Genomic DNA, 15,876 nt, shown 5'->3' with positions numbered 1-15,876 from the left:
CTAAGAATTTCAAGATGATACGAAAGTTCGTTTCTCCCCAGATCAGAACACAAACCAAAATGTTGTTGCTGTTCAGTGTCCCAGTTGTGTCCGACTCTTTGAGACCACATGGACTGCAGCAGGCCAGGCCTCCCTGTCCCTCACCATCTCCTGGAGTTTGCCCAAGTTCACGTTCAATGCATCAGTGATGCCGTCCAGCCATCTCATCCTCTGACACCCTCTTCTCCTTCTGCCCTCATCTTTCCCAGAATCAGGGACTTTTCCAATGAGTTGTCTGTTCACATCAGATGACCAAAATACTGGAGCTTCAGCTTCAGCATCAGTCCTTCCAGTGAATATTCAGGGTTGATCTCTCTTAAGATTGACTGGTTTATCTCCTTGCTGTCCAAGGGACTTTGAGAAGTCTTCTTCAGGACCACAGCTGAAAGGCTTCAATCTTTGGTGTTCTGCTTTCTTTACAGTCCAGCTCTCACAACCGTACGTGACCACTGGGAAGACCAGAGCCTTGACTACACGGGCCTTTGCTGGCAGGGTAATGTCTCTGCTTTTCAACACACTATCTACGTTTGTCATCCCTTTCCTGCCAAGAGGCATTCGTCTTTGATTTCATGGCTGCAGTTACCATCCAGTGATTCTGAAGCCCAAGAAGAGAAAATCTGTCACTGCTTCCACCTTCTCCCCCTCTATTTGCCATGAAGTAATGGGGCTGGATGCCATGACCTTAGTTTTTTACTATTTAGTCTTAAGCTGGCTCTTTCACTCTCCTCCTTCACCCTCATCAAGATGCTTTTTAGTTCACTGCTTTCTGCCATTAGAGTGGTATCATCTGCATATCTGAGGTTGTTGAGGTTTCTCCTGCCTATCTTGATTCCAGCTTGTAACTCATCCGGCCTGGCATTTCTCATGATGTGCTCAACATACAGATTAAAGAAACAGGGTGACAGCAGAGAGCCCTGTCATACTCCTTTCTCAATCTTGAACCAATCCGTTGTCCCATTCAAGGTTCTGACTGCTGCTTCTTGACCTGCACACACGTTTCTCAGGACAGGTAAGGTGGTCTGGTATGCCCATTTCTCTAAGAGCTTTCCACAGTTTGTCATGACACACACAGTTAAAGGCTTTAGTGTAGTTGATGAAACAGAGATAGCGGAATTTTCAGAAATTCAGAATTTTCTGAAATTCCCTCGCTTTCTATAAAGTCCAGCAAATGTTGGCAATTTGATCTCTAGTTTTTCTTCCTTTTTGAAATCCAGCTGGACATCTGGAAGTTCTTGGTTCGCATAACGCTGAAGCCTAGTATGCAAGATTTTAAGCATAACCATACTAGCTTGAGAGATGAGTGCAACTGTTTAATGGTTAGCACATTCTTTGGTAGTACCCTTCTTGGGAATTGGGATGAGGACTAACTTTTTCCAGTCCTGTGGCCATTGCTGGGTCTTCCAGATCTTCTGGCATAATGAATACAAATCCTTGATGGCATCATCCTTTAGGGATCTGAATAGTTCTGCGGGAATTTCATTGCATCCACTAACTTTATTAATAGCAGTGCTTCTTAAGTCCCACTTGACTTCGCACTCCTGAAAGTCTTCGCACCACCAAAATGTTATGTGAAGACAAACGTAAGTAAGGAAAATTATATACATACCTTTCTCTGGAGATCACGGATAGTCTGCTGAACAGGCAACAAAGCCTGCTGGGCTTCTGCAACCTCTGTGTTACACTTGCTCATGTAATGCTCTCGGAGTTGTTTGGCCTGTGTTGAAACAGGAAACAAGTATAAACTTTCACTCCAGGTCAAGAAAATAATCTAGTATGATGTTTCAAAAACAATGTGCTTATTTTCTATTTGTTTAAATCTATTTAATTTAAGCACTGAAGTCAAGTATACTGTAGGGAACATAAAAGCCATGCTAGAAGTTCCTAATATGTATATTGAAGAGAATAACCTGGAGGACACCTTGACTTACATTTACATGTAAATCAAATAATATAAGAAATTCCAAGGATTTGCTCTCCAAATTTTTTTATTGTAGTTGGTAACTTTATGACATTAGTGAAATCGCTCAGTCATGTCTGACTCTTTGCGACCCCGTGGACTGTAGCCCACCAGGCTCCTCCGTCCATAGGATTCTCCAGGCAAGAATACTGGAGTGGATTGCCATTTCCTTCTCCAGGGGATCTTCCCAACCCAGGGATCAAACCCAAGTCTCCTGCATTGCAGGCAGACACTTTAACCTCTGAGCCACCAGGGAAGCCCTGCTCTCCAAATTTTTATTTAATTTTTTAATTTAAAAAAAGGGGGAGGAGGAAGTACAGTAACATTTTAAACTATAAGGCAAAGCAGGAATACATTTTAGAATTTCTTGTCTCATTCAGTTATTATAATTCTTTGGAATTGCTTCAGTTTAGAACTAATACTTGAGAATATACACTAATACAGGTTTTGTGAACTGAACTGTGTTCCCTCAAAAGCTGTATGATGAAGCTCTAACCCCCAATGTGACTATATTTACAGACAGGGTCTTTAAGAAAGTGATTGAGTAAATGCACATACATGAGATGATAAAGGTGGAACCCTAATCCAATATGACTAGTGTTGTTAAAAGAAAAGGGAGAGATACCAGGGATGCAAGTGCACAGAGAAAACGCCATATGAGGACCCAGTGAGAAGGCAGCCATCTGCCAGCCAAAGAGAGAGTCTTTAGGAGCAACCAACCCTGATGACAACTTGCTATCAGACTTCTAGCCTTCCCTGATGATTAACGACGTTGAGCATCTTTTCATGTGCATGTTGGCCATCCGTATGTCTTCTCTGAAATAATGTCTATTCCTATCCTCTGCCTATTTTTTAATTGCCTGATAACAGGGTAATATCTAAATCCCTGATAAGAGGTCAGCATCTAAAGTATATAGACAACACATAAAACTCAATATCAAAAAAACAACCTAATTAAAAAATGGGCAGAAGACCTGAATAGACATTTTCCCAAAGAAGACATAGAGATGGCTAATAAGGCACATGAAAAGATGCTCAAAGCCACTAATTATTAGAGAAATATAAATTACAACAGCAATGAGGTATCACCTCACACATGTCATGACTATATCAAAAAGTTTACAAATAACAAGTGTTGGGGATAACATGGAGAAAAAAGAACCCTTGAGTACTGTTGGTAGGAATGTAAATTGGTATAGCTACTAAGGAAAACAGCATGGAGATTCCTCAAAAAACTAAATATAGCACCATATGACTCAGCAATTCCACTCCTGAGTATACAGACGGAAAAACAATGAAAACACTAGTTCAAAAAGATACGTATACTCTGATGTTCAGAGCAGCACTATTTACAATTAACCAAGATATGATAAAACCCAAGTGCCCATCAACAGAGATGAATGGATAAAGAAGCTGTTGTAAATATTTATAATGGAATATTATTCAGTTATAGTCAAAGGAAGAAATTCTGCCATTTGCAGAAATATGGATGGATGCAGAATATCATGCTCAGTGAACAAGGCAGAAAGAGAAACACAAATATTTTATCATATTACTTACACATGGAATTTAAAAAATAAAATGAATATATATGCAAAACAAACACAGACTCATTGATATAGAAAACAAACTACTACTGGTTACCACTGTGGAGATGAAAGGGGACAGGGCAAATCAGGGGGATGAGACACAAACTACTGCTACATATAAAACAGATGAGCAACAAGCACAGATTGTATATTAAAGGGGATTATAGCCATTATCTTGCAATAACTTGTAATGAAGTATAATCTATAAAAATACTGAATCATTATGCTATATACTGTATCATAAATTAACTATAGTAGTAGTAGTGTTAGTTGTTCAGTTGTGTCTGACTCTTTGTAGCCCCATGGACTGTAGCCTCCCAGGTTCCTTAGCCCATGGAATTCTTCAGGCAAGAATACTGGAGTGGGTAGCCATTCCCTTCTCCACGGGATCTTCCCGACCCAGGGCTGAATCTGGATGTCCTGCACTGCAGGCATACTCATTACCATCTGAGCCACCAAGGAAGCCCCATATCAAATCAACCGTACTTCAATTAAAAAAAGGAGAGACTGTCCTTTCCCTACTGAATAAGAACGATATAAAAAAGATCTTCATGACCCAGATAATCATGATGGTGTGCTCACTCATCTAGAGCCAGATATCCTGGAATGTGAAGTCAAGTGGGCCTTAGGAAGCATCACTATGAACAAAGCTAGTGGAGGTGATGGAATTCCAGTTGACCTATTTCAAATCCTGAAAGATGATGCTGTGAAAGTTCTGCACTCAATATGCCAGCAAATTTGGAAAACTCGGCAGTGGCCACAGGACTGGAAAAGGTCAGTTTTTATTCCAGTCCCAAAGAAAGGCAATGCCAAAGAATTCTCAAACTACCGCACAATTGCACTCATCTCACACGCTAGTAAAGTAATGCTCAAAATTCTTTATCCCAAGCTTCAGCAATATGTGAACCATGAACTTCCAGATGTTCAAGCTGGATTTAGAAAAGGCAGAGGAATCAGAGATCAAATTGCCAACATCCACTGGATCACTGAAAAAGCAAGAGAGCTCCAGAAAAATATCTGCTCTATTGACTATACCAAAGCCTTTGACTGTGTGGATCACGATAATCTGTGGAAAATTCTGAAAGAGATGGAAACACCAGACCACCTGACCTGCCTCCTGATAAATCTGTATGCAGGTCAAGAAGCAACAGTTAGAACTGGACATGGAAAAACAGACTGGTTCCAAATAGGAAAAGGAGTACGTCAAGGCTGTATTTTGTCACCCTGCTCATTTAACTTATATGCAGAGTACATCATCAGACATGTTGGACTGGATGAAGCAGAAGCTGGAATCAAGATTGCCAGGAGAAATATCAATAACCTCAGATATGCAGATGACACCACCCTTATGGCAGAAAGCAAAGAACTAAAGAACCTCTTGAAGAAAGTGAAAGAGGAGAGTGAAAAAGTTGGCTTAAAACTCAACATTCAGAAAACTAAAATCATGGCATCCGGTCCCACCACTTCATGGCAAATAGATGGGTAAATAGTGGAAACAGTGGCTGACTTTATTTTTTGGGGCTCCAAAATCACTGCAGATGGTGAATGCAGCAATGAAATTAAAAGATGTTTGCTCCTTGGAAGAAAAGTTATGACCAACCTAGACTGCATATTAAAAAGCAGAGACATTACTTTGTTAACAAAGGTCCGTCTAGTCAAAGCTATGGTTTTTCTAGTAGTCACGTACAGGTGTGAAAGTGGACTATAAAGAAAGCTGAGTGCCGAAGAATTGATGCTTTTGAGCTGTGGTGTTGGAGAAGACTCTTGAGAGTCCCTTGGGCTCCAAGGAGATCCAACCAGTCCATCCTAAAGGAAATCAGTCCCGCTTATTCATTGGAACGACTGATGCTGAAGCTGAAACTCCAGTACTTTGGCCACCTGATGCAAAGAACTGACTCACTAGAAAAGACCCCAATGCTGGGAAAGGTTGAAGGTGGGAGGAGAAGGGGTCGACAGAGGATGAGATGGTTGGATGGCATCACCGACTCGATGGACATGAGTTTGAGTAAACTCCGGGAGCTGGTGATGGACAGGGAGACCTGGAGTGCTGCAGTCCATGGGGTTGCAGAGTTGGATATGACTGAGCGACTGAACTGAACTGAATCGTGGTTCTCTTTTATAAATTAACTGACCATATGTGGGTGGGTTTATTTCTGGGTTCTCTCTGTTCTTTCCCATTGATCTATGTGTCTGCTTTTATATCAATACCATAGTCTTTTAAATACTATAGTTTTATAATATAGCTTAAAATCAGGGTGCATAATGCCTGCAGCTTTGTTCTTCTTTTTCAAGATGACTTTGGCTATTCAGGATCTTTTCTAGCTCCACAGAGATTTTTGGATTGTTTATTCTACTTCTGTGAAAAATACCATTGGAATTTTAAGAGGAATTAAACTGAAACTGTATATTGCCTTGGGTCGCATAAACATTTTAACAACAGTAATTCTTCCAGTCCATGAGCGTGAGAAATGAAACTTCTAATGTTTAAGTCACTTAGTCTGTATTTTGTTATGGGAGTCCTAGAAGATTAATACAAAAATGATTCAAAAATTGGGCCCCTTTCAACTTTTTGAAACAAAAAGGATCACATTATTTGCAAGCAACAGAAACACTGAAAAATTTTATTCTTGTAAGTTTCCACTAGGAAACTTAGGGAAACTCACGTTTGTCCATTTAACTGAAAGACTTAACTGACTCTGGAAACTATTTCATGAATGAAGAAAGGGGATGATCAGAGGCTATGTGGACAGTGGGAGAAAAACTGGAAAGACTACTGAACTGGAAATCCCAATGCTCCACTTAGCAGTGGGATGAGCCATAAGAAATTGCCAATACTAGACCACCCCTGACTTACAACAACAGCAGTTTCATGAAGTCAACTGAATAGACACATCTCTTTTGACTAGCCATTTCATTTTCCTAGGCTTTAGCTACTTCATCTACAAAAAGAGGTGGTGGAAGTGGAATTTCTAGAATTTTGTCCAGCTTTGAAATACCAAGGCTTCATATCATGTGAGAGTTAGGCAAAAGTGATAAAGTGATGTACTTGGAAATACATCTACATAGTATGAACCCTCCACCTCATGATGCAATTTTCTTCTTCCCGTCACGACCTTCCAATTAATATCCATTACAATTCCTTGGCTGTAATTAGCTGGTCATTAGAGTTGTCTACTAATAGATAGGACTGTCTCCTAGAGAACTTCCTGTCACTGAAAGCATTTAATAGAGTGACTGATTACATATAAAGATTAGATGCCTGCACTGGGAATAAAATTTCACTTGAAAATTTTCATACACATTTTCACTTGAAAATTTCATACACTTGATGCTAGATTACTATCTAGCATCTAGCTAGATACATACTTACAAAATACTTACATACTTACTTACAATGACAAGTAAGTACATACTTATAAAAATCTCATTTTTTATCCTCTTAATTTACATAAAGGCTCCATTTACAGGTTCAGTAGTTTTCAAACACATCTACTATCCTTTTGCTTTTAGGTTTTGCCATCTTTCTGATCTTTAACGAGGCAAAAATTCACTGGGGAATTGGCATAATAAGTGTATTAAAATTATTTTATGTCACTGTTTCTAACAAGAGGCAATATTCATCGCAGAAGGAATTTCTTTGAGAGGACATAAGTTACAGTGGAAATTTGAGTTTATTTATTCTTTAAATAATACATCGAAGTTTTTAGTTGTTTGCTCACATCCTGTGCTGTTGGCTACCAGCAGCCATGTCTACAACAAGCAGTTGCCACACAGCTGCAGGAAGATTCTCAGAGAAAAACACGACACGGAGAGTTGCTGTTCTGTGCCACCCAAAATCACCACAGCGAAGTCTGGGACGTCAAAGCAGCAAGGAAACATGACCACCTTTGGATTTCCTAGGAGGCATCAATTAGCTGGAACATGAAGTCTGAGGAAAAATTCTTTTATAGGCAGCATGAAAAGAAAAAAATTACCTCTTCCTCAAGTCTGCCATCTCTGAGGGTAGGAGGTATCCCTGGGTGCTTGGCTGTCAACAATTCCATCAAGTTATGGGTAGCATGAAGTCTCTATGAACACACAAAAGGCAGCAATTACGACAGCCAATGCAGTGGACTCTAAGGGGAGAATCTACTATCACTAAGGCATACAGAACACTAACAATGCATTTAAGACCAAATCACCAAATTCTTTTCCTTTAAAAATAACTTGAATACCAACTTTCTTCAGAGTCAGTTTTACTGTAATTATCTTAATTCATAATGATGTAAATTTTCAGTTAAAATATATGGTCTTATGAAACATGCCTATGTATTTAATGGAGTATGTAATATAGGTAACTTCTTCTCTTATACATGCACTTGTCTATATGGGGAAATATGCATATGTTCAGTAAGTCCAGTAAAGCAGAAAGGTTGACTACATAGACTTGATTCCTCTTCTGGAAAATGAGTCTGGATGAGCCTAGCAATTTATGATATTATAACACCAGATAATGAAATACATAAGAAAACAGGGCTGTGACCTGGATCTGTTGAACTTAAGGGCTGAAAAGAGGAAGGGCTGGAGGTGAAGATGGTGTAGAATAAAGGAGAAAACTCCATCTTCAATGTCTGTATTAAATATTAACATAAGCCAGCCATCTGACTGTGATATTGGGTCTGTGATTTATTGAGGTTTCTGCTGCTTTCTGCAGAAGCTGGTGGAATGGACTGGGAGGAACACGTATCTCTCTCTGTCACATTTTATCCCGACAGAGCAGAGCGGCTCATTTGACTGGACAGAGTTAGACATTCGGTGGGTTATGTTTGGTCAGCAGGCTAGGTTACTCTGACTCAAAGCAAGAACCAGGCTGACTGATGGTTTACTCTTCACTCTTGAACTCAGGTACACTGGACATACCTGTTCACTTTTGTTTCCTTTACTCAGGAGCACAGTATCTTTGCACTTTTTCCTTCTCTCATAAGGTAAACACATTTGCTTAAGGTCCAAAACTTTCTGTAATCCTCATCCATGCATACATAATATAAGGATACTAGTATTTAATTTTCTCTCCTCTTCCCCCTCTCCCATACACTCCTCCTAACACCTGCTCAGACACAGGTGAACATGAGGTTCTGAGGTCTAGGTTCTGAACAGTAAAAAAGAAGCCTCACCTGGGACTCAAGCCTAAATTTACCAGGATTCATAACAGGGACCTTATTTATCATTTAGCTAGAGTCTTGTCTATATGATCCACTGATAGAATCAAGAAGAGGATATTTCACACTTAAGTGTTACAATTCAAATATCCAAATCTCCCTAAAAGACCTCCAAAAACTAAATTAAAAGACCATTGGATAAGTATTATTATTACTTAGTTCCACTGCTGAGTGTAACTCAATTTCTTTTTTTGCTGAATATCATGTAAATAAATATGCTGATGTAAATATGCAAAAGTGATAAAAACTGATGCCATTCTTTTGAAATACAAATGTCTTGAGCTGCTTTTCTAATGTAGGTTACGCTTATCTAGTCATCCTTGTGGCCAATACTGGCCTAAGTAGACAGCATATTAGTGATTCTCAAACTTTTGGGTCTATACACAAAGACATCCTGGGTGCTTGTTAAGAGAACATGAATTCTAAGCTTTATCCCCAGTGACTGTGACTCACTCCACTTGTTACCGTTCGTCCTCTTAAATATTCAGAAAATTCATTTTACAAAGATCGAATAGTTTGAAACTGTTTGGTTTTACTCACTTGCAGGGAATCCGTTTTGAGTTTTTCTTTGTGTTCCTCAGATGAACGCAACACTTCTCTGTATAGTTCTGCTGCCAAAGCATACTCGCCTGGACAATCAAAATACGTTTAAAGAATAAGAAAAGCATGTATCTAGCTCTCAAAGTCATCTAAAAACACCTACTGTAACAACACAGCATTGATTAGAACTCCCTAATTTATTTTTTATGAAAAGGAATTTGAGTTGGTATTAATATGACTGCCCCAGTAAAAAAGGTTTATAGCACTCTTTCTTGGGGGTGAAAATTCCACAGAAATAGAATACCAATCAAATACAATGTTTTAAAATTATGCTAAAAAACAAACTCTAACTTTTAAACTAATGTTTTCTTCTTGTTGAAGTTAATGACTTCCAAGCAGTAGTCATTAGGATGTTTGAAATTAAGGACAAATTTAGGGTACTTACATGTGTTTATAAACAAATATTCAAAGCACTACGACCAATGTACATGTACCTCTCAGAAAAATAATGCACTCTTCTTGATAGGTATTGTTTCTGTTGGTATTAGGCCAGAATGATTTCAAAAATTTAGAATTCTTTCTATTTCTGGTTATATAATTCACAGTTAGTCTAAGAGATTTATGCTTTTTTTTGTTATACCTAAAAAGCAGCTCATACAAATAAAGTCATAAACAAAGTATAAAAGCACAAGCTGAAAAACTATGGCCCATGGGTCTTATCGGACTGTGTTTTTGTAGGGTCTACACAGTAAGAATTTTTTTTTTTACATTTTTATAGTTGAAATAAAAACTAAGATAATACTATTTTGTGACATGTGAAAATTACATGATATTAAATTTAAGGGCCCATGAATAAAGTTTTAGTGGAACTCAGTCACACGGACTTTCCGTACTGTCTGTGGCTGCTTTTGTATTACAATAGCTGTAACTGTGACAATAGTTGTCACAAATCTCATGGCTTACAAAGCCTAAAATATTTACTACCTGATTCTTTCAGAAAGTTTCATTAGACTTCAGTGAAGGAGAGGTGAAACATTTTTAATGGCTCTGAATAATGGAACCTATCTTACCTGCTGCCTGGGGAAAAACTCAAAACCAGTAATTTATACATACAATTAAAATTAAAATCTAACAGTGGCAAAATCATGAAACACAAGGGAGAAAAAGATAAAGAGATGTTCTAGTTTCAGTTTGCTGAGGAAAAAGCTTTTATCGTGATCGTTGCATACACTTGCTTATTTTAAACTTTAAACCAGTTTCATTAATATCATGGATTTAAAATTTTGCTCAAAGCCATAATGAGTATTCCATATATATATGTGTGCCTGGTGATTCAGGCTGTGAAGAATCTGCCTGCAATGCGGAAGATCTGGGTTTGATCCCTGAGTCAGGGAGATCCCTTGGAGAAGGGAATGGCAACCCATTCTAGTATTCTTGCCTGGAGAATTCCATGGACAGAATAATCCACGACGTTGCAAAGAGTCAGACATGACTGAGTGACTAACACACACACTCTCTCTCTGTTAAAGCTGACTCCATATACATATATTTTATTGTGGTAAAGTATACATAAAATAAAATTTACCATTTCAACCATTTTTAAAAGTGTAGTCCAACAGCATTAAGTACATTCATATTGTTGCATAAAACACTAGCTTTTATACCACTGCTTTATATCTAGTTCTACCAGTTATTTAATATAAAGCTTTCTAAAGCACACATTTTCACAGTTCTTGACAAGTCATCTAATCTCTATTCATTTTTATAAAGCAGATTACTTTCACAATAATAAAGTTGCATTATAATGTAGGAATAATACAATTATCTTCACACAATGAGCTCTCTTTAGCTTTTCAAAAGACATATGGATTCTATTAATATTTATACTGTCATTTATAAAGAATAATTCATTTAACAATTTTCTCTTCATAATTATTATACTTTTTAAAGAAGGTTCAATGACTAGACTACAATAAAAGCAGATGAAACTGAGCTATTCATTACAATATCTGTTTTCTTTTCACTGCTTAGTTAAAAAAACCTGATTTTTTATAGTGAAAAAAAAAATATATTTTTATATATTCAATAAGCTATGCAAATATAAGCCAAATATGGAAATACCCATTCTTTGCCACTTGATGGCACTAAATATATTAACAACTACACAAAGTGTACTGGTTTGATACTGCCAAACTAATTTTTTCCAAAAAAACACATGTAGAAATGAAAAATGTATGTGATGATCAGGAAAAAAGCTTTCTTTCTCAGAAAAGTAAACCTAAAACTTCTATATTATATATAAGTGTGTGTGTGTGTGTATAGATACACACACACACACATATTTTATGTATATAGGACACAAAATTGAAATAACATCATGTTTAACACCATAATCATGAGGACCTTAAAATATACACTGTATATCATATATATGTATATTTGCATGTAATATGTGAATCCCTTTAGAGTTTGATATTAATTTTAGATTTCATTTAGAAGTCATCTCTTTACTATCTGGTCTCTAATATTAGAAGAGTTTAAATTATATAAGTTAAATATGTGATGTTACTTTTAAAAATGTGTATTGTTTAATATACTACGATGAATTAAACCAGAAACTAAAAGTAGTTAATCCCCCACAGTTAAGTTTATAATTACAATTAAATGAGAACAGACATACCATTTATTAACAGACTTTCTAATAGGAATTCTTCTTAACAATCAGCAATTGTTTCCAGCCACAGACAAATATCTACGGTGAGAATGCAGTGGAAACTCCCTGAAAAGAGCAGTGATGCACCTTCGGCTACATTATAGCATGGTATTTTGCCACACAGGAGCCAGCCACATGCTGATCCTGTCAGAGTGCTACAGTGTTTGGACAACGATCAGATGAATAACCTCCCCCTAATTCCCATATTGTGCATAATTTCACAGCAGGGGTAAAGAGACAAGTCTGACAAGGAGACTAGAAAAAAGGCCAAGTGAAGAAATTCATTTACTGCCTAAGCTTCTGAGTCATAACAACACAGAATAAAAGGAGAAACGCAGTTCGTAATCAAGTTGGGAAATCTGAAATTATTATTATGACCATTTACAAGTGACATATCACTCAACACCAGAAATTCTTGATGGTGAGTTGCAGCCTACAATACAGTATAATACTGAGGTTTACAAATGCCTATTTGATAAAGAAGAGGACATAGTATAATAAAAAAATTAAATATCTGATGTGAAATCAAGAGATCCAGGGCAAATTCTTTGTCACTTTCTAGCTGTAATCTTGAGAAAGCAACTAAGCCTTCTGAACCCATTTTCTCAAAAAAAAAAATAGGGATGGTAATGACTAAACTATTGGGCAATCATGAGGATAAAACAATATATATATATACAATAGTATTATTTACACTATAAAATGCTTATAGAAAAATGATAATTTTTCAGATATGAGGCTAGACTGACATTTATTTTACTGCATTATTTTTAGTCCATAAATCATAACCAGCACACAGCAAATACTCGAATATTTGTTGGGAGATTGAACTTACAAGTGATACTACTTTGTAAGTCAATGACCAACATTCACTTGAATGTGTCAATTTAACCATTCTATTTCTAGGCATTTTGGTTGTTTCAGTTGTTCACTATTTTGGTTGTTTCGATTGTTCACACAAAAAAACTTCTAAAAGTGGAAATGTTTGGTGAAAGCATATTGAAATTTCTTTTTTTGCAAATGTTCTGTATAACTGCTCTCCATTAAGTTGGACCTATTTAAATTATGATTAATACTGTGTGAAAGTGTCTTTCTGGGGAGACTCTGATTTACATTATAACTAATCTTCCTCATTAAGTACTGAAAAGAATCGAAGATAACAAAGCATCACCTTCTACCTTTAATGATGTGGATGCCTGCTAAGCCATTGAGGGCACAGACTAGCTGCCGATGGGCCTCTTCACATTCAGTGCCACACTTCTTCTGCAGGGACGTCAGCAGCTCCTCCATTGTCATGGTGCTAAAAGAAAAGGCAGGTCGTTCAGAACTAGAAAGAAGATTCCAAGTGAGAGAATAATATTACATGAGATCAAGAGTACCAGTCTCTTACAGAGTCTTTGTGATCCTTGATATCTGTTTACCTCCATTATTAGTTTCCTATTCTAGCAAGCTTTCTTTTGATCCTCTCATTCTTTTTCTCACTTCAGTCAATGAAGAGCAGAACTAGAAAAATCTTCCTAAAGTGCAAAGTGGTGGTTGTGGTGGTGAAGTCACTCAGTCATGTCTGACTCTTGCAACCCTGTGGATTGTAGCCCGCCAGGCTCCTCTGTAAATGGATTCTCCAGGCAAGAACACTGGAGTGGGCAGTCATTCCCTTCTTCAGGGCATCTTCCCAACCCAGGGACTGAAGGCAGATCTCCTGCACTGCAGGCAAATTCTTTACTGTCTGAGCTACCGGGGAAGCCCCACAGCAACTCATATATACCTCTTGTGAAATACATCATGTTTTCTTTACCTTATAGAGATCTATAAACTCTGTTTGACGGCTCAGATGGTAAAGAATCTGCCTACAGTGCAGAAGACCTTGTTTGATCCCTATGAAAGGAAGATCCCCTGGAGAAGAGAATGGCAACCCACTCCAGGTTGCCTGGAGGATCCCATGGAGAGAGGAGCCTATTAGGCTACAGTCCATGGGTTGCAGAGTCAGACTTCACTGTGCGACTAACACTTTCACCTTACACTTTCACTAATCTTTGTCATTGCCTTTAGTTACATACAAACTGCTCAAAGGCAAGGATAAGAGTCAAATTCCTCTTTATATTTCTTATAGCACTTGAAAGGCTATCTTTTTAATATCAAGGGCTTAAAAAAAAAAAAGAGGCTAGTTCCTATCACAGTTTGATGAACAAACAAATTTTCTGGGACAACAGAGTACTGGAAAGAATAATCAAGGAACACAGCTAGTATAATTATAAAGAAAATATTTAATAGGAATCTAATTCACCTAAATCCCTGATGTCAGAACCAAAAAATATAACGCAAAATGAACAATTTCATATCTGGAGTGCAGCAGAAGACAAATAAATAAACAAAAGCCCAAAAAACAACAAAACCCTTCAACAGTCCTAAAAAAATGTTCAAAACCATGAAAATAATTTTGATGTGATTCTCTTTCACAAATGGGGTTCCATATTGAAGAAAAATCACTACACTGCTAAAAACAGATGACAACTCAGTTCTAAGACCCTGAATGAAACTGTGTGCTAGGAAGCTAACTGCTTTAATACTGTCTACACATGCATGCGAGCTAAGTCGCTTCAGTCGTGTCCGACTCTCTGCGACCCTATGGACAGCGGCCCACTAGGCTCTTCTGTCCATGGGATTCTCTAGGCAAGAATACTGGAGTGGGATGCCATTTCCTTCCCCCAGTAATGTCTATTACTACTCTATTATCTCTTACAGTATAAGAAAACTGATAATAAAACCTTTTTTGGAGTGGCAAGAACTCGCCACGAACTGCCTGTGGGTGGCAGCAGGCCTGCCGGAGCCTCAGCAACGGATACAGGATGGAGGTGACAGTCCTTCTGTCCAGGCTGCTGAGCCTCAGAGCCCAGTCAGAAATCTTCCTGAGTTTTACCACTGCATCCTGGCAGCACACCTCATGCTGACGGAGATAGAAGTGTCTTTCCACTGGAGAAAAGTGAAGCCAGTGGGTTTCTTCTGTCTGTGGGGGTATCTGGATCTAAACAGAGGAGGGAAAAAAAAGTCACCTGGAAATTTAACTTTTCACCCCAATTCTGCTTTTCCTTAAATTTTTTCCTAATACCCTTAATCAATAAATACTTATCCTACTGACTTGGTCAATCACATCTTTCTTTGCAGACCTCCACATTATCTTGGCAATAAAGCTGTAGAGGAAATGAGGATTCTTCTTGCAATAAGGACGATAGAGAAGTCGAACCCACCAGTGTTTGACACAGTAAGGTTCAACACCGAGAAATACCACTAACCCGAAAAGATCTGAAAAGAAAGAAAAAAAGCACGTTGAGAATACAGATAGTCTCTGACTTATGATGGTCTGACTTAAAATTTTTGACTTTACCATGGAGCAAAAACAAATGTTGTTAATAAATAAATCATCAAATCTGATTTATCTCTATCAGTCTAGCAGAATGGCTGTTAACTGGGGTGGAAGGGTGTGATTTTGCCCACTGGGGACATTTGGCAATGAATGGAGACAATTGTGGGTGTCACAACTGCAAGAACACTACCAGCATCAGGAGTGTAAAAGCTCAATATCCAAAATACCCAGAACAGCCCCTAATAAAAATGAACTATCTGACTCAAAATGTTAATGGGGCTAAGGTGGAGAAACCATGGTCTAACACAAAAAGAAAACAAATGAGACTTCTACTTCCAAACACAACATAGTAAGTCAGCTGAAGAAGCTGAAGTAGCTGAAGTTGAATAGTTCTATGAAGACCTACAAGACCTTTTAGAACTAACACCCAAAAAAGATGTCCGACTGGAATGCAAAAGTAGGAAGTCAAAAAGCACCTG

At 37.8% G+C, this 15,876-nt stretch overlaps 1 protein-coding gene across 4 annotated transcripts in view; it reads right to left on the bottom strand.

Moving 5' to 3' along the window:
* SHPRH (SNF2 histone linker PHD RING helicase) overlaps window positions 1-15,876 on the bottom strand; it is a 94,738-nt gene that overhangs the window by 49,375 nt on the left and 29,487 nt on the right. For all 4 annotated transcript variants that reach the window (XR_011485623.1, XM_070461458.1, XM_070461459.1 and 1 more), the window contains 6 exons: window positions 15,173-15,336; window positions 14,802-15,058; window positions 13,215-13,336; window positions 9,324-9,412; window positions 7,560-7,652; window positions 1,646-1,753 (listed from right to left, as the gene is read on the bottom strand). Coding sequence is in view for 3 of the 4 variants with exons in the window: in XM_070461458.1 (XP_070317559.1) it covers window positions 1,646-1,753; window positions 7,560-7,652; window positions 9,324-9,412; window positions 13,215-13,336; window positions 14,802-15,058; window positions 15,173-15,336 (833 nt within the window). In the remaining variant the exon portion in view is untranslated. The remainder of the gene's footprint in view (window positions 1-1,645; window positions 1,754-7,559; window positions 7,653-9,323; window positions 9,413-13,214; window positions 13,337-14,801; window positions 15,059-15,172; window positions 15,337-15,876) is intronic.

Source organism: Odocoileus virginianus, chromosome 34 (genome assembly GCF_023699985.2).
Source record: "Odocoileus virginianus isolate 20LAN1187 ecotype Illinois chromosome 34, Ovbor_1.2, whole genome shotgun sequence".
Taxonomy (NCBI): domain Eukaryota; kingdom Metazoa; phylum Chordata; class Mammalia; order Artiodactyla; family Cervidae; genus Odocoileus; species Odocoileus virginianus.
Note: the sequence above shows the minus strand (reverse complement) of the source record. Positions and strands in the feature narration are given on the sequence as shown.